The sequence below is a fragment of the Erithacus rubecula genome, assembly GCF_903797595.1.
Source record: "Erithacus rubecula genome assembly, contig: SUPER_W_unloc_7, whole genome shotgun sequence".
Lineage (NCBI taxonomy): Eukaryota > Metazoa > Chordata > Aves > Passeriformes > Muscicapidae > Erithacus > Erithacus rubecula.
Genome location: NW_027635497.1, coordinates 450,894 through 476,042, shown reverse-complemented (window position 1 = coordinate 476,042; position 25,149 = coordinate 450,894). Strand labels below are relative to the sequence as shown.

Below are 25,149 nucleotides of genomic sequence, written 5' to 3'. Positions count from 1 at the left end.
CATTCCAAGATGTCCAGCTAAGTCTTTTGTCTCTTAAATACCATTCATTCATCATCTCTGGGGCAACAAATGGGAAGAAAATTTCCTGAGAGAAAGAAAAGAAAAAAAAAACGCCTAACCCCTAACAGGTCTAAATGCTACCCTAACTAAATTCGAATAGCATTTTTAAGAGGCAAATGCTAAGAACTGATACACCCGTGCTATGGTATACTTGCAAAATCTTGTTTGAGGGTAAAAAGTGTTGATATAACCATATTTTATGTGTTCTCACAATTGTGGGATGAATAAATAAATTTTCAGTTCTGATTTTCTGTGCAGTTCTGAGTGGGAATTCTTTTGCATCTGCAGAGTACACAGGTTACAGCATGGTACACAGATGGCTTCCAGGTCTTTGAGAAGCAGGTCTCTCCTACCATAAACTCATAGTACCATAAAATTGATGGCTTTAGAATAAATATTGAAAATCTAATCTCCAAATGCAGGTTTATGATACAAGAAGACCCAATTTAACTATATTTTCTCATTTGGATCCCTGATTTTCCTAGGCAGTCCAAACTGATGGTTATTTTCATTTCAGTTGTGACAGATAGTTCTGCTTCTTTTCTTCCCTTTTTTCTTTTTTTTAAATTTGCTTTTTCTGCCCTGCAACTCGTCCACTGGAGAGCTGACTATCTCAATTACCCTACATCATAGCTTTTTCATTATAAACATTAAATGATTACCTGATTGTCCTAATACATATATTTCCACCCAGTTAAGATGGTGTGGAAGAACTAAAGGCGACTAATATCGTATTGCTGGCTTCATTGTCCTGTCTCCATTTTCCTGCCATGCTGAGGCTCAAGTATAATATGTCCAATTGGACTGAAATACCCTGCATAATAGGATGCAACTATGTAAAATATACATCTTGCAGTGCAATTTGACTTTTCTACAGCTATAGTGAGAGCTGTTAAAAATAAAAGTGCAAGGAAGCAAAATTGCCCAAAGCTGTATATTTTTATATAAATATCCCCTTTTTTAATATAAAAAAAATTGTTTTGGTCTATGTATGTAGCCATATACACACATGCACAAAACCCCCTCATAACACTGCTCAGATAGCAAAGAATGTATAATGAGTAGTGCTCAGCACTTCTGCCAGTGATTTGTTTTTCAAAGTTACCTTGCTGATAAATTGTGCACCATGCCTCTTGTAGTCTTAGAGCTAAGGGAATGGAAAGCTGTTATGCAGTTGAGACAAGACGTCTTCAGGAACTCACTGGAGCCTGATATAAGAATAGGATGTGGTGCAACACATAGCAAGTCCCAGAGAAACTTAGTAGAGGCCTAGCAAGCCTTGCTGGTTTGTTGCTCTTTAGAGACAGGAATTTGTATGACCTAGCAGTCCCATGGCAGGAGCACTCCAGTTATGTGCCATTATCCTGGCAAGGTGTAGTGGTTTTGGTTTGCCAATTTGAAATTTCCTGGCCCATGCACCAATTTATGTGGTGGATCTAGTGCTGGCCAAATCTCCAGTGCACCCCCTAGAATTATTTACTCATTTCCTACTGTGAGATAGGGTTCGGAGGAAGGCAAAGCAGGCTCAAACTTTAAAGGGTATAAAGAAAAACTTTATTAACAGAAACTAAAAGAAAATAATAAGAAGAATCAGAATAGAACCTTCAGAACACTTCTTCTCCCCCCTACACCCTTTTTTCTTTCACACTGACAACATACAGAAACAATTCAGTCAGTTTACCATATCTAAAATAGTCTTTCTCCAGTTCACTTAGGGAGAGGAGTCTCTCATCAGGCTATAGAGACTTCTCCACAATAAAACAGTTATCTTGTGGCTTTTAATTTCCACGAATAGCAGCCACTCAGGAAATCTGCAATCGTGAAGTCCCTCCCATTTTTCACAGCCTTCCCACATCTGAGTTCATGGGCTATGTCAACTTATGGGGTACTATTTTAAGGATGAACTGTTCAGAAGCAAAGGTTCTCTTCATCTATCTCTGAGATCATCTCTGGGAACAGAGGTCTTATTCTTTCTCTGTGCTGTGATCCCCCCCACTCTCCGACCTTTCTTCTGGCTAGGTCTATGTCAAAGACGGAGGGAACTCAGCATGGACAAAGCAAAAGACTAAGGAGGCTTGATCAAACCATTTTTCTCAGTGCAAAACATAAACCAATAACAATACAGAGTCATAACAATGCAATACAACACTCGGGGGCAAAGAGTCTTCATCACTCTCTGTTCAAATTTCTCATGGAATCACATCTACTTCACCCTCTGCTTGCTTCAGCACTGGTACCTCTGCTCATGTCTGTGGTTAGAACACTTCATTCCCTCAAAATGCATTCTATGAGTTACAGGGGAAAAGAGTCTAATGTATCAACTATATCTTCACCATAGCTTTACAAGAGATTTTCAGCCCAAGGCATCTCCTCATCTCTTCCCATCTGGGACCTGACTCTTTCTTCTTGTCTGACCTCGATGTCTCCATGTTGTTTCTCTGTGTGTCTTCACTCTGTCCTTTTCTTTCACTCGAGAGAGGATAGAAGGTCTTCAAGTCTCATCTGTGCAGTGAAAGAGTTAATATCTCACCCGAGGCCTGAAGATGGTCATGCAATCCCTGCCAGGTGGCTTCCGGAGTTGTTAATGGTGGAGAATCCTGCAGTGGCCGCGGTGGGAGCCTGGGCCAGGATAGAAGGGGCCTGGGCCAGAATGGCAGCGGCTGCTCTGGGGGGGGGGGGGGGGGGGGGGGGGGAGACGTGGCTAGGATCTCAACAGCCAGGCTAGAATTCAGCAGCAGCACCTGTAGGCCGATGGCTTCCCCTCCCCCTTGCCCGGTGTCTTTTGGTGAAACTCAGCAGCGGCAACATTTCAGCTGCACTGTGGGCCTGCCTGGCCGCTCTGGGGGGAAAAACCTGGCCCAGCCAGTGCTGCAACAGAGGCAGGGCCTGGTTTGGCCCGGGCCCGCCATGCCCACGGCCCGCGCAGGGCCTGGCCCAGCCCAGACAGATTAGTTACCTACTGAGAAACTATAAGCAAAAGAGAGATTTCTGGGGTTTTTATCTTTACATGTGTGTTTCACAAAGGCACCTTAACTTTTTCATTGGTGCAACAATGTGTTAGTATTAAAAATCAGCCACTGATTGGTTTTTGTTAGGTCTAAAGGAAGCTACCAAGGTCCTTATAGGGAATTATTTCCATAACTGGTTCCTTTCCTTCCTGTCCTGCTTTAGGGCAAATTTGGGAGAAAACCTCCAAAGGGGTTCCTCCAGAAAGCAGTCTCAAGCAGCCCCTCCCCCAACTGGTTAGGAAAAAATTTCCTCAGAGACAAGTGGGAAAAATTTTTTATTTAATAGGCAAAGCTTTCCCCAGCACAAAAAATGAACAATACGAAACAACAAAACCTCTTGCGGCTCTGAAGAGATTACAAATTCAGAAAAAGTCCCTTTCATGGCTTGCAGCCTGGCTCACTCAGTCTGTTATCAGTCCCTCTAGCATTGGAAAATGCCGTGGCCCAGGCCAGGCCTCAGTGGGCCACAGGTGTGAGCTCTCGTAGCTCTTCTGAGTTTTCAGTCCAGAGCAGTTTCAAACAATTCCAAGAAAAAAAGAATAAAACACCCACAGTCCAGGGAACTTCTTTTCCTCAGCTAGTCAAAAACTAACTAAAAATCAAAGAACTCTCTCCTGCTGTCCACTACAGACAACAATACTGTCTGTGAGAAGGATGCGGGGAGCAAGTAGCAAGTGCAGTCTCTGATGACAAACTCCACTCCTCTTCCCCTTCACTCTCAGAACCAGTCTTAAAGCTGCAGGACTTAATATCCAGCATAAACAGAACAGGTGATTTGGGATACAAGCATCATATAGTCACCCTAGGACATTCCACCCCTTATCCCCATATCGTCAGCTTACTACCAAAACTCATATATATTCTAACTCTACACACACATACATTATACATATATATATATACATATATATATAGTATACAGCTTTATACAGATGATGGCAGTGACATTCAGCAAACAGTGATATTTGCTTATGGTTCTCACCCAACAATCAGATCTCCCTGATGTACACATCGTATTGTTCCATCTCTCTGCATTATCCACCATGTGCAACCTAGTCCCTGGACAAAGACAATGCCATGAATGGGTTTGTCTGTACTTGAGGCAGAATCTTTTGAGTGCTCCCCCCGGCCAATGATACATCAATTGACCGCTTTTCCCTGATTAGATCATCATATACCTTGATTCTTAACTGGTTTCCCTGAACTTGTGGTAGCAGAAAGAACAGAGGTCTGATATACCCCACATAAAATATTCCTGACCAGTTTGGGGGTAACCTGCGATAGGCATATTGGCCATAAATCCAGTAATGCCCCTTTAAAGCCCACGTCCCGTTGGCAAAGAGACCTTCCCAATTTTCATGATCTACTGGGGGGTCAAAATACAGCTTACTTCCTGGGCCTAGTGGTCCCCCAAGAATAGTTGCCCCACCATAAGAATCACAGTATTTGCACTTCCATGCTCCCACATGAGGTTTCCAGCTGCAGTTACATCCCAGATCTGTTTTATTAGATTGGGACCAGAACCTGCTAAAAAGAGTTCGAGTTCCATTCCGGTGTTGCCACTTCCACTGATAGTCACGAACAACATGTGTCCTACTTGTGGAATTATCTCGGGGGCAGCTTAAAAATAAGGAGTCAAAAAACATCCCTCCCCACTGCTTTAGAGCCTTCCAAATCTTTCTGGTAAGTATGGTAGGAACACTTTACCCAGCTACCATTTGAGAGCTTAACATGAGTTTGATTCCATCTGCCCTGATATCTGGAACAATCATAAGGAAGGCATTTGGGGCTCCAACAATCTAAACTCAAACATAAAGTCCAGTCACAAACACTTTTCCCCACGTATATGCTTCCTGTTCTATTTAGACAATAAGTGCCTCTTTCAGAAGAATGAAGCCACCATGGACTTCCTTCTTCATCCCAGAATCCTGTTCCATTATGGACTTCACTCAGGGTGCTAACCCACCATTTAGGTTCGACTGGGCTGGCCACCCATGGCCAGTTTTCAGATCCTCTCTGGCCCCCCACAGACCCAGCAATTGCTAAGGTTAAAGGTTTTTGCTACTTCTTCTCCTAAGGTTAAAAACTTATTTTCCCATTCCTGGCCCCATCCTAACTGACAGTATAAAGGTAAGATCACTAAGAGAAACATTCTAACTGGGTTATGTAATTCCCTAACCTAATTTTTACTTTTACATTGTCTTCTGCACCTGTGGTGAGTGAAGGCACAGAAACAGCTTAATATAAAGGAAAACAGTGACAGCAAAGGGCTGGCCCCCAATGACTGGAGATCCGAGAGGAGGGATGCCCACACAAACTTATTTCAGCAGGCAGTCCGTGGGTAGGCACACGAGGCTTCCCTCGATGTCGACGCACTTGCTACTGCTCCAGTCCGCCCCTGCGGAGTGTCAGTCGCGGCTTCCCGTCCTTCTCCTCCAGCTGAGATGTCCAAATCTCTGGGGCCTTAGAGACCTTGACCCGAGTGTGATGGGCCCACCCGTGTTCAGCTGTCTTGACGGCTGTTTCTGTGGTCAGCAACACCTGGAAAGGTCCACGCCACCTCACCACCAGCGGTGCTTCTTTATACTCCTTAACTAGGACCCAATCTCCTGGCTGGATGTTGTGAACAGCAAAGTCCAAAGGCAGGGTCTGTGCCAGCTGAGCCTCCTGTCGAAGAGATTTCACAAGAGACAGTACCCGAGACACATAATGCTTCAAATATACATCACTTATCTCTATCCCCCCACTAGGCTGAGAGTTGCAAGGATAAGGAATTCCAAACATTAACTCAAAGGGAGATAACTGAATATCTTCCCTGGGTCTGGCCCTTATTCTTGCCAAAGCCAGGGGCAGGAGCCGTACCCACGGCATCTTGGTTTCTATCACCAGCTTCAGAAGGTGTTTCTTTATTTCTCCATTCATTCTTTCAACCCGACCCGAACTTTGGGGGTGCCAGGGGGTGTGCAGGTTCCATTGTATCCCTAAAGCAGCCATAACTCCTTGAAGAATTTTTCCTGTAAATTGAGTTCCCCTATCTGAGTCTATTGCTTCCACAATTCCATATCTTGGAATTATTTGTTCCAGAAATACTTTAACAACTGATCCTGTAGTTGCTGAAACAGTAGGGAATGCTTCTGGCCAGCCTGTTAATTGACATACTATTACCAGAAGATATTTAAACCTTGCCACTCGGGGCATTTCAGTAAAATCCACCTGACATCTCTGGAAGGGACGTACAGCCCAAGGCCTCCCTCCCCTGGCAAGTTTCTTTGTAACTTTGTTATTGGTTTTAGCACAAGTCAAACAACCCTCAATAGCTCGTTTTGCCAAGCTAAAAAGACCCACAGCAGCATACATTTTTAGGAAGGCTTCTGCCAACTCTCGAGAGCCCCAATGACTCCCTTCATGAAGTTGTTTTAACAACTGTAAGGCCAGAGCTTTTGGGATCCACTGCCTCCCATCCCTTGTAAACCAATTGTTTCCTCTTTCTTCTGCCCCACTCTTTTTAATTATCTCGAGTTCTTCTGGTGGGAAAGACAGTTTCTCTGGCAGCGGTGCAGTGACTGGGAGTAAGGGGAGGATCTTAGAGATTTCTCGCAACAATGCAGCTTTCCGAGCTTCTGCATCAGCCAGTCGGTTTCCTATTGCCTCCTCTGAGTACCCTGCCTGATGCCCCTTAATGTGGATTATTGCCACCCTTTTTGGTAAATTCACTACCTCCAGTAGGCGAGAGACTAAGTTTTCATGGGCTAACGTCTTTCCCCTAGAATTTAATAAACCTTGTTTTTCCCACAGTTTCCCAAATGCATGTATCACCCCATAAGCATATTTAGAATCGGTAAAAACATTCACTGTCTTATCCCGGTATAACTCACAGGCTCTGATCAGCGCATACAGCTCAGCTGTCTGGGCTGACCAGGTGGGCGGTAACCTCCCCCCTTCCTTTAATTGTTTGCCATTCACGATAGAGTATCCTGTAAAACGCTTCCCGTTTATTACTCTTGACGACCCATCGATGAACACATTCTCTCCCTCAGGCCAGGGACTATCTCTCAAATCTTCCCTAGCTCTAGTCTGGAGATCTATAACCTGGATACAATCATGGCTTTCCTCCTGTCTCCCCCTTTCTTCGGGGCCATTTAAACAGGAGGCTGGATTAAAATTTTTCCTATTTTTAAATTCTAAATCCTCCTGTTCCATTAAACAAGATTCATATTGTAATAATCGAGCACTCGTCATCCACATAGAGGCTCTCTCAGTTAACAAAGCTTTAATCTGATGCTAAACTTTTTACAATCACATACCCTCCCCTTGTCAGCCCCTATCAGAGCTGTGGTCACAGTTTCTGCAGACAATGGAGCCAGCCTCTGGCCGCTGGGTTAACAATTCAGAAAAACAGGCGACAGGCCTCTGTGTTCCTCATTCTCTGACACGAAAATTACTTTAGCATGACCCAGCTCAACACCCACATGTAGTTGAAATTCCTTTTCTGCGTCCAGAAGAGCCAGGACCAGAGCACCAACCAATCCATCCCTCAATTTCCCAAAGCACTGCTCCACTTCTGGTGTCCACATCACAACACCAGGACCGCTCTGGGTTAAAAAGTTACACAAAGGTCTAGCCACAACAGAAAAATCCTCGATCCAAGCTCCGCAGTCCCCCACCAACTCCAAAAATTTCCACAACCCCTTGTCAGTTTGGGGCAAAAATTCCCTGCACTCCTTCTGGACCAACACACTGCAACCCCTCAGTCAGAAAGTGTCCCAAATATCTGACTCTCTCCTCAACCACCTCTTTCTGCTCCCCCAATAACAGCAAATCATCTACATATTGCAACACCTTAACTCCTGAGGGTGGAGTAAACTCTTAATATTTTCTGCAAAGCTTGCCTAAACAAACTTTGTATATCTCTGCAGCTGCATTTCAGCATAAATCCTACCAGACCTTTTACATAAAGATATTACAGACAGTAACACAGACTCTGTGTTACTTTTTTTTTTTTTTTTTTTTTTTTTTTTACTCTTGTTACTTTTCACAAAACTAATTTGCTTTCCCATTCTAGTCATCAAATCTCTTCCCAGTAAATTACAGTCACAATGAGGAGCAATCAGAAACTCATGCTTTTTAAACCCCTCCCACACATTTAGCAAATTCCCATGGCTTTCCCTGTATTACTTGTATTTTCCAGCAAAACTCACAAAATCCTTAAAACAGAATCCTAATCTTTCCACGTACAATCTGCATTTCCCAATATATTCCTTTATTCTCGTTCTCCCTCTCTTCATCACACATGGTCTACCAGAGTCAGTTTGCGTCCTGTCACAGTGCCAACACAGCTCCTCCCCCACCGGTGTTCCCAGCGAGCACGGCCCGCAGCAGCACAGGCATCTGGGCACCCCAAACCTTACGGGGCCGGGGCACCCCGAGCCTCACGGGGGCCAGCGGCCACTGCTGGCCCTGCCCGGGGCTGGCGGGGTCAGGCACAGCCCTGCGCTGAGCCCCGGAAGCCCCACAGCCCCCAGCCCGTGTTCCTGGTCCCGCAGCTCCGTGCTCGGACCTGTCGCTCATTGCCTCACCCATACCTATCACACACTCCTCCTCAATTCTCTTCCAACACACAAACACTCTCCATCCATCCGCCGCTGTCGAGACCCTCTCTCGACTCCCCTTTTTGCCCCCCAGGGCATGGATTATCGAGACCCCTTCTCGACCTCACTTGTTGCCCCCCCAGGGCATCTATATAACATGGCCTTATAAGCCCCTTTGACAACTTATACTCTGGCCACACAAAATAACAATATTTTATCATAATTCCCATAGTTACTTCCGGGTGAATATACAATCTGTCCCAAGACCTCAGCATTCTCCCCAAGAGACTCTCCGGGGGTATTATGGGATACTTTTTGCAGCGTCCCTTTCCCGGCTTCACCCTTCCAACCCTCCATGGGTTCCCCGTTTCACCTGTGCTGCCCTCCATGGGCGCCCTCCCAGGTGTACCTGTGCTACCTTCCATGGGTTCCCCGTTTCACCTGTGCTGCCCTCCATGGGCACCCTCCCAGGTGTACCTGTGCTGCCCTCCATGGGCGTCCTCCCAGGTTTGCTCCCCGAGGATCCCATTTTACTCACCGGTGAGATTTTCAGTGGTCCTTCCCTGCGAACGCTTCACGGACCCCTGGTCCGCCACTCGTCTGTCTCCTGGACAGTCTCGGGAACCCAATCGATCGCCCGGTGCCAGCCGGCACCCTGGGGAGCTGATCACTGAAACTGGGTGAGGCGCGCCTTCAGCTCCACTGCTGCCTGCTGCCCCGGACGGTGGAAATATCCCGGACAAGAGCCCCCAAATTGTAAGGGAAATGAATCCACAAACACCAGAGGTTTATGTCCAAAAAGGAGACAGAGGAGTCCTTTTTGCTTTATTCGAATAAAGGGAGAGGCCATGGGGCATTCCCCTGGGATCTCTCGAATTTTTGGAGGACGCAGCCTCCCTTTTTATCCTAATTTCCCGTCCGCTTTTCCCTCTCTCTTTCCCCATTGGCTGAGGTACTCGAGAGGCACAGACTTCCCGGAACGCCTGACACCTGACATTCCCCTCTAATGTGTAACCCTCCCTTTTAATTTTTAATTCTTGTAGAATTCAGTTTTCCCCCTCCCCGTTGCTTCTTTCATCTTCTGTTACCCAATTTTATTTACCAGCAAACCTACAGTTTGTTTGTAAAGGCAAATCTCTTTTCCATTCATCAATCAGTGTAATCCCTCCCATTGTTTCTTTTATCTCTAGGTGCTAACTTTACCTACCAACAGATCTACAATTTGTTTGTAAAGACAAATGTAACATTCCTCTCAGGTGTTACTAAGGTCCCAGTTCACCTTCTGGTCTTACGAGCAGAGACACTCGCCCATGGTAAAGAAGTAGTGCTGGGCTGGACTCCGTGGTGGTATCGAATTCTTCCTGCGGTAGCAGCAACTTGACCATTCCCCTCCAATCCCAAGAGAGAGAGAGGAGCTGAGCCCAGCCCCTCACCCCTAGCTAAAATCTCCCGGTATCTCTGCCAGCTGCATCCCTTCCCCCCACCTTGGCCACTTTTGTCTCTGTTAAGTGCCGGTCGTTGTTATCTCTTAGGCAACAGATGGGAGAAAATTCCTTGAGAGAAGGGAAAAAAACAACAACAACAACAACAAAAAAATTCTAACCTCCAACAGATGATCAGTAGCTCTATAGCAAAACTCAGTGTAGGGAGGAGACAAAATATGATATTTCAATCTAGACTATAGACAGGTTTTAGACAAAATGAACTATTTCTGAGGTCCTTTAGTTTTGTCAGTGTGTAAACCTACAGACAAGATATGCTGGGAAACAAGAGGTGTTAGGAAAAATTGATGCCTGTCCATGGTAATTCATGTAGCTCTTATTCTGTTACTTATGTTGCTGGTAGTAGTAGTGGCTATGATCCTGATATAATTTATCTTTTTTTCTCCTTTCCTTTTCCCTCCACCAGTATAACTTCTCACTGGAAAAGAAAACAATTGAATGGGCTGAAGGTATCAAAAAAATTGAAGCTGCCCAGAGAGAAACTGAACACCAGGCAGAAGCACTAGCAAACTCAAAAGCAGCTTCAGAGGACATCACCAAAATGGAGTTCTTGGAGGGACCTTGCCCTGAAGTCATGCCTCCTCCTATTAACCCCATCCTTGCTAGCCTGCAGCACAATAATATTCTTACTCCCACACCAGCCAACAGCAGTGCTGTGAAGCCAAAGGTTCTCAGTCCACCTCATCCAAAAGCGGACTTCAACCCAGCTGATTTTGAATGTGAAGAAGACCCTTTTGACAAACTGGAATTAAAAACTATCAATGATAAGGAAGAATTAAAAAATATTCTTGAAATTCATGTTGGTACTACTGGGCCAATTGTTGCCCAGCTATTAGATAATACTTTGCCCAAAGCAGACTCTGAGTCTGTGTTGCAAGATGAGAAAGTTCTGACATCCATGGAAAGGGCTACGTTGGACTTCAAACCCCTTCACAAACCAAATGGCTTTATCACTTTACCACAGTTGGGAAACTGTGAAAAGATGTCTTTGTCTTCCAAGGTGTCCCTGTCCCCTATCACTTCAGTGAGCAACATCAAATCCCTGTCCTTTCCTAAATTTGACTCTGATGAGAGTGATCAAAAATCATCAAAGCTTATGAGCACTTTTCACAGCACTACCTGTCTCCGCAACGGCACTTTGCTCAGCTCTTTGCAGACCTGTGCTCAGAGCAAAACCAGTGAACTGAATGGACACAATATGGTGGGTCTTTCTGCTCTAAATGAGGACAGTGGCATGGAGACATCTTCATCCAGACTGCCTTCCCTGGCTGCATCAACAGTTTGTACAGAAGAATCATCTCAAAGCACAGCGATTATGGTAAACACGCAGTGGATTAGAGTTGGGGTTGCTGGGGAAATGTGGAGTTGTGGAGGTGCAGACACAGATGTTGCTTCTAAAATGTCCTGTGATTTTGGGTTCATTTAATGGCAGAGATGTGTAGATCATGTGCGGTAGTTCCTCTTCTTTTATGTTGCAAATTGATTAATTAAACAGGTCTTCATGCTGGCAGTTCTGAATCTCAGATTATTACTTCACACGTTCCCCTAATTCTGATATTTTTAGACCAGTTTTGGTGACTTTTCTTTCAACTTTTTGGTACTTGTTCATAGTTGCACACCATTGAGCTAAGCATATGAGATCTTTGTATGGTCCTGTGTTTTGTCTTATCCAACTGAGATATATAAGATTCTGAACTGCTCTTAGGTTTTGAACTAAATCTCTTCTAGATTTGTTCATGAGTTTGCTTATATATTTGCTGAAAATAATGGAAATGCCATCTTTTCAAGGAATAGAAACAATCACAGATTAAAAAACACGTGTTTTGTCACACAGGAAAAAAAGTGCTTGCAGTTAACCTGGAGTAAAAGAATTGTCTTTTTTAACATTTAATTTATTTTCTTTGTGAGATACTTTTTAAAATCTAACCTTTTAAAAGGATGAAAATTATGGTGGTCTGAAACCTGATATTTACCCTCTTCCTTGTAAAGGAGGGGGGAAAGATTGCTTTTTGAATACTAAAAGCAGTCCTTGGAATCATCTTGGATCACTAATGTTACAGTTGGTTGCTGTACAGCTCTGAGACAAGAATTTGATGTTTCATTTCTTCAAACTTGTAGCAAGTTCCAAAATTATTTTGGGGACACTTCATGCCAGTTGTTGTCTTTGTGAATAAGAGCAGAAATTTGAGTAAGTATTGAGGTTAGACCCCAGCCAGCAACCAATCTCTAGGCAGCCACTCAATCACTCCCCTGCCAGCAGGATTGGAGAGGCAATCAGAAGCAGACAAGCAAAAAAGGCCTTGATGCTGTGTAAATGCTACTCAGCAATAACAATAACATTTCTATGTTATCAACATTGTTTTCTGCACAAATCCAAAACATACTAGTCCATACTAGCTCCTGTGAAGAAAATTACCATAGTAAAAACCAGAACATTCCACCCCTTATTCCACAGTATTTACATCGTGCGGGTCCTACACTATCCAATACAACCTCATTAATCACCCCACTCCTTCCATTCTTTGATATAATACACATATCATTCCCTTAGTCTACAGGTCAGGACTGCTGCTTTTAAGGCTTCTCTCCTCCATTGGTTCATGTAGTTCCTGTTTGTCCTGGTTTCAGCTGAAGTAGAATTAATTTCTTCTCAGTCCCTGTTATAGTGCTGTGTTTTGGATTCAGAATGAGAATGATGTTGATAACACACCAATGTTTTAGATTTTTGCTAAGTTGTGTTTATCCTTAGTCAAGGACTTCTTTTTTCCTTGGACTCATGTTCTGCCAGTAAGGAGATCGGCAAAAGAAACTGAGAGGGAGCATAACTGGAACAGGTGACTCAAAGTGACCAAAGGGATATTCTAAACCTTAGAACGTCATGCCCAGTATATAAACTGCAGGGAGTTACCCAGAAGGGTGGCAAATCTGGGTTCAGGAAGTGGGGGGGGGGGACGGACATCTGGCATCGGTCAGCAGGTGGTGATGCATTTTGCATCTCTTGTTTTTTCCCTTTTTATTATCATTATCATAATTTACCATTATTGCTGTATTTTATCTTATTTTCATTAATTAAACTGTTTTTTTCTCAATTTACAAGTTTTACTTTGATTCTTCTCCCCATTCCACTGGGGTGGAATGGGAGAGGGAGGGTTGAGTGAGTGGCTGCATGGTGTTTAATTTCCAGCTGGGCTTAAACCATGACACTGTTATAGTAATTCCTGTAACATACAACTCAATGTCTGGCAACAATTTAAAGGTATGTCCATTATAATCTCCACCCTGGTCTTTTTGGGCCGGGTTATAGCATTTAACATTGCAATGAACTCCCCTTGTTCCCAGCCTGGCTGCAACAAGGGGTTTTCTGCTAGAGTCCACCATTAGTAGAGTCCCCATCATAGTCCTCCATGGCTGCAGGGGGACAGCTTCTTCACCATGGTCTGCAACATGGACTGCAAGGAATTCTTGTTTCCCCTGCTCCAGCATGGAGTCCCTCCAATGGGAGACAGTCCTCCACAAACTTCTCCAATGTGGGTCCTTCCCAAGGGCTGCAGTCCTTCACAAACTGCTGCAGTGTAGGTCTCTCATGGGCTCACAAATCCTGCCAGCAAAACTGCTCAAGTATGGGCTCTTCTCTCCACAGGTCCTGCCAGGAGCCTGCTCCAGTGCTGGCTTCACATGGGATCAGTCTCCTTTGGGTATCCACATGCTCCTGTGTGAGACTCCTCCACAGGGTGCAGGCGGATCTCTGCTCCTGTGTGGACTCATCCATAGGTCACAGTCCCTTTGAGTTCACACTGGAGTTCCAGCCTGTCCATTACAGCAGCAATGCCCTGGCCATCTGCCAGTCCAGGCACATCACCATTTCTGTTATCTAAACATTCCCAGACACAATATAGTAAGGTGATGAGCAGCACAGCACTGCAGCAAGCAATGGAAGCAAAAACCAGCCACTAATGAGCACTAGACTAATATAGTCAGACAAGAAAGCCCATGGCAAGTGCAGGAGCCTGCCAATTAATAAACAGCACTAACAGCTATAAAGTTGTGCTAGGACATTCCCACCAAATCTGTTGTCTTGAACCCCTTGATCCCTATGTTGAGTGCCAAAAAGAACTGTTGTGGTTTAACCCCAACCAGCAAACAAGCCTCACACAGCCATTTGCTCATTCCCCTGCCAGCAGGATTGTGGAGAGAATTGGAAGGGTAAAAGGTAGAAAACTCATGAGTTAAGATAAAGACAGGTTACTAGGGAAAGCAAAAGCTGTGTGCACAAGCCAAGCAATACAAGGAATTAATTCACTACTTCCAATGGGCAGGCAGGTGTTCAGCAGACACATAACAGTTACTTGGGAATATAAATCCCATCACTCCAAATGTCTCCCCCTTTTCTCCTTCTTCCTGTCTTTATATACTGAGCATAATGTCATAGGGTATAGAATATCCCTTTTGTCAGGTGGGGTCAGATGTCTTAGCTGTGTCTCCTCACAAGTTCTTGTGCATCCCTATCCTCCTTGCTGGCAGGGCAGTACAAGAAGCAGAAAAAGCCTTGACACTGTGCAAACCCTGCTCAACAATAATAATAAAAAAACCCTCTATGTTATCAACAGTCTTTCTAGCACATGACCTCATACTAGGTACTGAGAAGAAAGCTAACAACCCCAGCCAAAACCAGCACATCAGTAAAGTTGTTATTTTTTTCCCCCAAAGAACCTAAGATCTGGACACCAGTACTCATGAAGCCTAGTGAAAGCTGTATGGTCAAATCCTCTAGATGACTCTAAAATAATCTGGCTGCTTCTGTCCAATATAAATGATGCTTCAGTGGTTCTGTGGCCTGTCCTGGTTTGAAGGACAGGTGTCTGCCAATAAAGGCAGAAGCTTCTCTTTGAAATGGAGAATGTAAACCCTCCTACTCTATATTATTATTATAATTTTGAAATTAAGGGGCTCTTAGGCAAAGATAGGGGAATTAGGAATAATAATTCTTTACTAGGAAAATTAAAATAGAAATACAGTATTACAAAGAACAATCCCAACCCTGAGAGAGTCAGAATACAACCTGACACCCCGTCAGTCAGGGTGTTGGTAGCAGTCCAATTAAATGGTGGCTACAGTCCTTCTGCAGTGGCAGATGTGGTTTAGCTGAAGCAGTGGTCTTGTAGAAAAGTGCAGTTTTCTTCTGAAGGTTTAGAAATTATGTGGAAAGGTTTGGTGTTCTTCTGGAATCTAGTGGAAAGACGGATAACTTGCTCTTCAAAATCTCAGTTTTTTATCTAAGTAGGAAAGACTTGGCTGTTTCCCTTGGCTGGAGCATCTTCCAATGGGATGATGTAATTTTATCAGTCATACAGTGGGACTTAATGGGCCAGCAGCCGAGGATATCTTCCTGGAGGGAGGATAGGTTGTGGAAAAGATAAAGATGATTGCTTCACCTTGTCTTAAAGATGGCCCATTAGCAGATAGTATGTGCCACTGAGATAAGGAAATCACTACCCCACCCGGCCTGAACAGTTGGTGACAGAATACACATTTCTGGCCACATCAACCCAACACATTATCCACTCCTTATTCTATTACCATCTGCATAATGAAAACTTTACACACAGTTCTCACTTAAGATTAGGTTTTCTTGCGGTACACAATGGGTTTCTCATCTCTTTTCAGACTTAGGTAAATGCATTATTAATTGTGAATTGCAGTATTCTCACAACTAGTTGTCCTGGTTTGAAGGACAGGTGTCTGCCAGTAAAGGCAGTTTTCTTTGAAATAGAGACTTTAATTCCACTCCCCCCAAGTATTATAATTGTTTGAATCAAGAACCCTGAGGCAGAGATAAGGGGGTAGGAATAACAGCTCTTTTACTTATATATCTAACTGTACAAGGAGAAAACAATAGCAGTTGTTAAAATTACTTACAGAACAGAATAGATGACTCGGTTCCAGTCCCTTCTTTAGCTGCAAGCATGCTCTCTCTGTGCTCGGTCCACGGTGCTGCAGACAGAACAAAACCCGGCTGTTGCAGAGAAGTGGCGGGAGGGGCGGTAGTGGCCACACCGGTCTCGGGTGGGAACGGACTGGAGCGGGCAGCTCCTCGCTCACTGTTGTGTCCAGGTGATCAGCTGTGTCTGCAGAGGCAGGAGGCTGGAACGGGGCAGATACAGGGCAGGTGATCACAGACCGTCTGGCTCTCCTGTGTTCCACCATATGGGGCTGGAGATGGGGCGTCCTGCTCCGAGCTCGCCGGTAACACGAGTCTCCCTCCGGAAGCACAAGTAGCCCCTCCGGAAGCTGGAAGCCACTGCCACCTACCTCTTTTGTCTAGAGTCATCAGAGATCCTGGGTGTAACCCAGCCAGCTCCATTGGCATGATAATGGGAAAAATTCTTTAAATTGACACAGTAATAGAAAAACACTCAACCCCCAACACTAGTGAATTTGTCAGCACATGAGAACAGCTGTTTATTGATCACTAGAACAAATTCCATACAATAAACTTTGGCAGAAGCAGCAGCATGCTGTGCAAGTGCTCATTGTTACAGATCACAGGTTTGAGAGGTGGCTATCGTCATATGTAGGTCAGAGGTGAGAACTTGAAGTATGACACCTCTAGGGATTAGCATGAATGATCACTTACAACTAGAGGACCACATTTTCACTCTTGACTATTAAAATCGCTATGCCAGATTGAAACTTATTAAAGACTAAGAGGGAAGGTATATTCTCAAGAATGCTGTAAGGAAAGATACAAACTGATAAACAAAAAATAGTCTTATTAAGAGAAGTAATAAAGATCTTAATTTGAAACTGTTTCTACTTTGGAAGTAGCAAACCAAGAAATAGGTATGCCAACAGAACTAAACTTCAGAATGTACTTGTTTCCTATTTCCACAATATGGTCCCAGCGGCTGGTAAAGGACAGCTGAGTTGCAAGAAACTGAATCACAGAATGATTTAGATTGGAAAAAACCTTTAAGATCATTGAGTCCAACCTTTGACCAATCACCATCTTATCGACTAGACCAGAGCACTGAGTGCCATGTCCAGTTCTTCCTTGGACATGATTTGCAAGTGCAACAAAATTTTGAAATTGTAATTGAAGTAAATGTAACAAAAGTCCTCAGAATGTGAAAATGATAGAAGGAAGTCGGTCATCTCTGTGACTGGGAGCTGAGTGGGCATGTTTCCCTTCAAGATTACACAAGAATAAGCTTGTCCTTTTTAGAAAGCCTCAGAACAATTCTATGTCCCAGTGTATTTCACAGTGGTTTTTATATAGAAATTATTTCTTGCAAGACTAGAAATTGTAACTTTGGATTTGTAGTTTCCACTGGAGTTTATGCTTTACCAGTGAATTTGATCTAGGGTTCTTTGGATAGAAATAATCTTGTGATTTCTCTGAGACTGCATTGATTCTGTTCTGGGTGGTCCCCTCTCCTTAGTGTGTTTATGGTGGGGGGTTTTTTGTCTTGGTTGGTTTCTTTTGTTTGGGTTTTTTGTTGTTGTTTTGTTTTTTTTAAGCTAGCTAGTTTGCTTTTTGCACCATTGGCAGAGGGGAGAAATGATTAGTGAAGTCAACAGGTTGGAATTAAACAAAGCTGATCATAGACCTGATTAGTATGATGCATTTAAAGAAATCTGGTTGCTGGAGGATGGGGCGCTCCTGGTAGACCATTCAGAATATATATTGCTGCAGTAGCATAGTGTATGCAGGCACACCAGCTGCAGACAGGGCTCCTGGCCTATAAAGTCCCTAAAAGTAGGCACAGTGTAAAGGTACATACTGAAAGCAATGTATGTTTGCTTCTTCAAGGGCACTCAAATGTTAGTTTGAGATGTAAGAGGGCACGACTGATGAATGACCAGTCCTAGCTTTGTCCCCCAAAATTCCTTTAGCTGTTTCCCTCCTCCACTGGAAATCACTGACCTCAAACACAGATCAAGCTCAAGTACATTAAGGAAGAGGAGTTGGTCCTGGACTCTTCAATCTCTAGTCTAAGAAGCAGTTTTAGTTTTCTTGGCTGCAGCATTGATAAACAACTGATTTCAGAGCTACTTTGGAACCCCAGTTCAGTGTATCCCATATTCTAGTGCTTTTTGCTTTGGCAAAAGTGCCTGGAGGAAGGGGGTGTGTGAAGAGCTTTGAACCTCTACCACCATGAGGAGAGGTTCTTGCATAAACCAGTCCATCATACGAAACATGATTTCTCGGGCTTTGTGTCCTTGAAGATAAATGCTTACCCTGGAGATGAAAATGGGTAGAAATGCATAACAAGGCAGGTTTTTTCCCCTCCCTCTTTTCTTCCCTCCCCCAGTAGATGGAATTTACCAAAATCCTAACATATATTCTCAAAATTGTTTTTCTATGAATAGATTTTTTTCTTGTGGTGGTTTTTTGTTTGCTTGGTTTTTTCAATTTGGGCCCAAAGAAGGCTTTTCTGAAAGATGTGGACAAGCTTTCAAGCAATCTATGTTGGCTTAAAAAGATATTAAGGAAAGGCAATAAGCATCGGCCCTTGGTCCAAAGTAATTTCTTGCAGTCTTTTTAAATTTGATTTAAAATGCAGGAAGACTTTGAAATTGAATAATTGAAAAGGGCAGAGTTCTGACTTTGCAGTGCTGTTATCTTGGGTAAAGCAATATAAAGTGGAGGGTTGATTCTTCCCTCTGGCAGCCTGGCTCTGCAGAAATGGAGCAGGTGTACACCAAGGAACATTATCCAGCCTTGTTGGTGTACTGAGAATGGGACCAAGTGTTGGGCACTGGTAGAAAAATCACATGCTCTTTTTAGCCAGTGTGCCATTTTGCTTGTAGAGGGTGGTGGTATGGATAAGTGATTTAGGTCACTTAAAGAATCACCATCAAAAGTATTAGCAAACGTGGTTTTAATATGAATTTATGAAAGTGTGATTTAACAAAGTTTGATGGCAAGGTTCACTCTTACTTACTACATGGATGGAACATACAAAAGAAAATCAAGTTAGAATTGATTTAGAATCGTTTACACAGAGACCGAAGATGCAAAAGTGTAAGAGAGACCCTCCTGCTGAGTCACAAGGTTCATAGTGGACCCCCTTGGTTTTTAAACTCCTGACAGAGCTTAGGTGAAACTAGGTCAAATTTTAGTATCAGACTTGGACAATGGTTTATGTCTAATGGAATTAACTACATGGATTTCATTAGTATTAATTCAACATGCTATCAGGCACTTACCAAGGCTCTGTTGTGAAGTAGAGGGCATCTCCACCTCAGGTAAGGAATCTCAAAAACTGAGAGACATCCCAGCTCAAGGGGAGAGTCACTGGTGTGCAGTCCAATTGCAATTTAGAGAGAACTCAAATTGGACTCATCCAAAGATCTGTTGTTGCTAAAAAGTGTCTTTGCCTCCAGGAGCAACCTTGAGAGGCGTCCCAGCTCAAGAGGAGATGACTGCCCTGCAGCCAAACTGCCTAGCAGGGAGAGCTCAAAGGTGGTTTATTTAGACTGTCATATTTATTGGATAAAGTGGTTGGCTCGTTGTCAAATTGCATATGATGGGAAAAGTATACATGAGACTCCTTAAACCCACAACTTTCTTTGGTCCTTGATGTCATAAATTACTCACTACAATGAGGTAGGTCAATCAATAAGGCAATTTATTAATTCGTTGATAAGGAACGGGCAAGCAGTGCTGGGGACGCAAGGAGTCTGTGCTCCACTAACACATCCATCCTACCCCTAGTCAATGCCCTTTTTATAGGCAGTTTCTTGGTGGGCTGTGACATACCTACTGTGCTGGGGTACTGATTTACCAAAATAAGAGTATTAGTCTAATACCGATACTCAACTGCGACGGACAAAAGACTCTTTAACAATTTAAAGTTAGAAAATGTGTGTTTATTCAGCACTGGGCAGCAGAATGAGGTAATCCTCTAATGCACACCGCAAAATCACAGGTGATCACAGAGTCTATTGACAAAAACTTCAAACAAATACATATTCCTAAGAACAACCCCTCCCATTCCTCGCTTCCTATGGTAATTAGTTTGAATGGCTATTAAACATGCGCAGTTGGCTTCTTGAATTAAGTCTGGGGTCATTTTTGTGGGGAGGGGTTTTAAAAAGAGGAAGTAGGGCAAGTCTTCTTCACCCTGAACTCTCTACCTTTTCTATCAATGACAATACAAATGGCTTTTGGGGCAACTCCAATTTTCAAAGAATAAGTTTCTGGTGGAAATTGTTTGTGTTTCTTTGGACTTTCTTACTAGTTTCATCTTTCTCCATTGCAAGCATAGATGAGCAAACATAAAATGACAGGCAATAAATTATTTAAGTTTCAAATAACTATTTTAAGTTCAGTTTCTTCTAAGTTGTAACTAAAATCCTAATTTCTCTAAGATTAGCATTTCAATAAAAGTCCGAGCAAGCCCGAACATGTTCGCCAGCATTCAAGCAGCAGTGGCTACAAGCCCCCACCAGGTCTGAACAAGGCTCGAACATGTTCTCAGGTTACACTCCTAGTAAGCTGGTAACAGCAGTAACAAGCATTTTCATGTTCGCGCAAGCCCGCTTTTTCCTTATACATAAAAAGTGGATACAATTCATAATTACAGTGGAAATAAACAAAAAAAAAAAAAAACCAAAAAAAAAAAAAGGAAAAAAATACATAATAGTAAAAGCCAGTAATTCACAGCAAAGTGATTTAAACAAATATAATGAAATCATTATATTTTCCTTTGTCTCATGTCCATGTGTCCTGGTTTGAAGGACAGGTGTCTGCTGATAAAGGCAGAAGTTTTCCTTTGAAACAGACTTTAATTGCACTCCCCCCAAGTATTATAATTGTTTGAATCAAGGAGTCTGAGGCAGAGATAAGGGGGTAGGAATAACAGCTCTTTTACTAATATATCTAACCGTACAAGCAGAAACAACAGCAGTTGTTAAAATTACCAACAAAACAGAACAGATAACTCGGTTCCAGTCCTTTCTTTAGCTGCAGACACACTCTCTCTTGTGCTCGGTCCCGGTGCTCCAGACAGGCAAAGCCCGACAGCTGCAGAGGGCAGGCGGGAGCAGAGGCGGGAGGGGGCGGCAGCGGGCGGCAGCAGCCACGCCGGTCTTGGGTGGGAGCGGGCTGGAGAGGGCAGCTCCTCGCTCACCGTTTGTGTCCGGGTGATCAGCTGTGTCCTCAGAAGGTAGGAGGCCGTAGCGGGGCAGATGCAGGGCAGGTGATCGCAGAGGGTCTGGCTCTTCTGCGTTCAGCCGCGTGGTTGAAGACGGGCGTCCTCCTCCGAGCTCCCTGGAAACACGAGTAGCCCCTCCGGAAGCCCAGCTCCCACCTACACCTTTGCCTAGAGTCCTCAAAGATTCTGGTGTAACCCGGCCAGCTCCATTGGCATGATAATGGGAAAAATTCTTTAAATTGACACAGTAATAGAGAAACACTCAACCCCCAACACCATGCTTTACTTTAAGTTTAGTATTCTTGTTTATATTGATCCCATGGTGTATTTTTCATAATGACACGAATCACTATGTAACATCTCACATTGATAAATGCATCTTGGAAAAATCACACAGTATTCATGTATTAATTGCACAATCATGTTCGAAGTTCATATGCATCTATGCTCTCTGCTCCTTTGTGTTTCATAGAACTTCAGCTCAGACCTTTACCTCCTTTGGAGCCTGTATCAAAGTACTGCAGGTTTAGTTAAGGGGGTTGAGTGCATCCATCACGTGTATGAAATGAAGTTCTTTGAGAGTAGAAAAGAGATATGTGTTTCTCTTACTCCTCATGGTCAAAAAAATGTAAGGGAATTCTCTAGGCAATGATTTTAAAATTATCACTATCATTGAGCCAGTGTGTTACACTGAGCTTTGTGAACACATAGAAGTCACAGTGAAAGAATAAACAAACTTACAATTATTATGAGAGGGGACACATCCTTCTTGACATATAATCTGTTTTTATAGAGTGCTTAAAGAAGAAATTATCCTTATGATGTCTATTTTATAACTTCACATAACTGTGTAATGTCTGCATCTCACATGGAAAACTGATCAGACCACAAGTCTCCCTAGCATAGTAGACTTATTCCTAGATCTCTCTCATAAAACCCTTCTTCCCTAGCTGTAGCAAATTCTGTTCACTGGTGCATAATGTTTATTAATCTTATTTGTATGTTGCCCAACAGGTGCACCCAGACTACAAGGAAACAAAAATAGTTTCGGTAAGTTCCCAAATACCCATGTGATTGCATTGGATCATGTTTCTGAAAATCTCCAGAATTAGTGTTCCTTTGAGAAAATCATGAGTGGAAAGTAAACTGGGGTAAAGGAAGCAATCTACATGCTTCTGCTGAGGTACAGGGTTTGACTATATCATATGGTTGGGCACTGAAAGGTTTTCATCTGCTGATAGGAGAGGATATATTGGAAAGAATCTGGGTTGTTGGTTGCTGTTTTGAGGGTTAAAAAAGTATTGTGGGAATCAGACTGTGTGCTGCTTGGTTTCATCCTAAGAGTGAGTAACTTCTCAAGGGCAGTCTAGAAAGCCTCTTGGATTAATTACATGGGATATCCTGGTACTTCAATAGCCAGAAACAGGATGAGGGGATGCAGGAGATGACCATCACCTTATCCTTTGGATTTTCCCCTTTAGGTAACACACCAAAATTTCTCAGTGTCTAAAGTGCCCAATAATACCAGCTGTAGAAAGCAGTCAGGTGACCCTGCTCCTGAACTACAGCAGGCCCTCTCTGCTAGTGAGAGGCAGTGCATAGAGACAGTCATCAACATGGGATATGTGCCTGAGGACGTCCTGAAAGCCATGAAGAAGAAGGGGCAGAACATAGACCAGGTAAGAGCTGGTGCAGTGGGGAAGAAACCCTTGATTGGATGCTGATTCTGCTCTATGCCATGCTTAGTGCCATGTGACAAAAAACCCAACCAACTTCCCTTGTTCTGAGCATGGGTTGCAATGCTGATGTCTACTTGTAGAGAGGGATTTTGCTCCTGCAGTCTTACAACATCCCTGAAAGCCTCTTGCAAGGCACCACTGACCAACTTTTGTGTGCTGTGTTGCTTCCTGCCTCGTGTTGCCTCAAACACTTGCTAAAACCAAGTCTCTGAACATTAAGCACTGCAGGGTGAAGCGTGGCTCTGTCTTGGATCCGCTTCAAACATTTTAAAGCTGGAAGATTGTGGCCAAACTTTCTGTGTGGGAAACCCTAGGTGAACTGTGTGAAGAGCATTGCCTGGCAGGACTGACCCTGTTGCTTGGGGAGGAGGAGTGTCCCAGTGACTCCTTGCAGAGCTGATCTGCTTGCCCACTACCTACACATCAAGAGTGATTATGCTAGAATGAACTGCAGTAAAACATAAAAAAAAAATAAATGTCCTTTACGATGGTGGGTTTAAATCCTGATGTATTTGCAAGCTGTGTTATTTTGTGGACCTAGCATTACCTATCAGACATTTCCCCCTACCTATCAAATTTGAGGACAGATAAGAAATTTGGCAGTGGTTTCTGTGTGTGTGAGCTGGGATTTGCAGCTCACTCACTAGTATACTGAGTTGATCTTTAAAGGCTGAATGTTTTCAGATTGCATTAGCTCCTGTGACTGGATGGGCGGAAGCTAAAAGCTGAGACATCTTGACTGTTGAATCTACAGTTTCATCTTACAAACTTGTAGTATTAAAAGCACAGTTAAATTTCTAAAGATTGGCTTGTGAGACTGTTTTGACTAGACCAGATGATGTTCAGAGCTGGTGGAAGAACACAGGAGGATAGAAGGGTTCATCTGCTTTTCTGAACAAGTTCTTGCATAAACACCATCTCAGATCTACTAGGGAGGACTTTATCTGAATCTCTGGTGAAGCCTGGGATAAAGTCATGCTGAGCCCCTCTGCATGTATAAAGATGGTATTCAGCCATGTGCTGCAAATGCTGCTCTGCAAGGTTAGTTTCTTTTCTTCGTTCCCCACAGGTTTTGGATTACCTGTTTGTACATGGACAGCTTTGTGAGAAGGGCTTTGATCCACTTCTTGTTGAAGCAGCTTTGGAAATGCACCAGTGTTCGGAGGAGAAGGTGAGGGCACAATGTGTGCAGGAATAGAGAGAATGCTCAGTTCCTCTGGCTGATGCAATTCTGGCTTTTGTGATAATGCCACCTTGTTTCCAAAACTGACTGCTGAAGGACATTCCTGTGGTGATAAAGTGAATATGTGCTAAAGCATTAGAATTATACCATGTTTCTTTATCATTCTCACTTGCATGCTTTTTTATGGAGACAGGATTCTTTCATGACCCTGCTTATTCTGGTTGTAATGTTTTGAACCCAGAGTCCTCTTGTGAGTGAGGTGCTTGGTACAGAAGCAGTTAATTTCAGAAGCAGCAAATTATCGTTCAAAACCTGCCAGCCTCCCCTGGCTGTGAATTTTCTCCCTTGTACAAATGCATCTGCCTGGCTGCTCAGCAAATTGGGTTAATGTTCTCCCTGAAAGAAGTTAGAAAATGTTTATTTGGGTCTGGTTCATTGTTCGGCTGTTTTGCAAACACCAAAAGTTCCCAGGTGCAGGACCTTGCACTTGGACTTGTTGAACTTCATGAGGTTTGCGCAGGCCCACCTGTCAAGGTCCCTCTGGATGGCATCCCCTCCAGTGTGTCAACTGCACCACACAGCTTGGTCTCATCTGTCACAGCACAGCTAGTCTGTAGCTGGGCAAATAATTTGGCCATAAATAAGAAACTCTGTTCAGCTAGCCTGTTTCAATAAACTGGTCCCTGGGTGAACAATGATAGGATATATTCAAACCCAAACAGGGACTTCAACCAATCATGTTCCATTCTAAGCTGCAAACACCTCACTGGTCAGAGAGCTGGGTGGTCCGAGATCCCAACCAATCAACTGTCTAAGCCTGGGAAATTCAAACCCCCTATGAAAAGGGGTGGCCATAATAAACTCAGTACTGTTTGTTGAGGACCCTCAGTAACTTTGTGTTATTTCTGTC

The 25,149-nt window shown here is 43.6% G+C and overlaps 1 protein-coding gene across 4 annotated transcripts in view; it reads left to right on the top strand.

The window, feature by feature from the left end:
- LOC306816720 (ubiquitin-associated protein 1-like) overlaps positions 1-25,149 on the top strand; it is a 123,389-nt gene that overhangs the window by 89,077 nt on the left and 9,163 nt on the right. For 3 of the 4 annotated variants that reach the window (XR_013777764.1, XM_079333153.1, XM_079333154.1), the window contains exons 4-7: positions 10,565-11,476; positions 22,332-22,367; positions 22,799-22,996; positions 24,126-24,227. Coding sequence is in view for 3 of the 4 variants with exons in the window: in XM_079333153.1 (XP_079189279.1) it covers positions 10,565-11,476; positions 22,332-22,367; positions 22,799-22,996; positions 24,126-24,227 (1,248 nt within the window). In the remaining variant the exon portion in view is untranslated. The remainder of the gene's footprint in view (positions 1-10,564; positions 11,477-22,331; positions 22,368-22,798; positions 22,997-24,125; positions 24,228-25,149) is intronic. The other variant, XM_079333155.1, reaches the window with a different exon arrangement.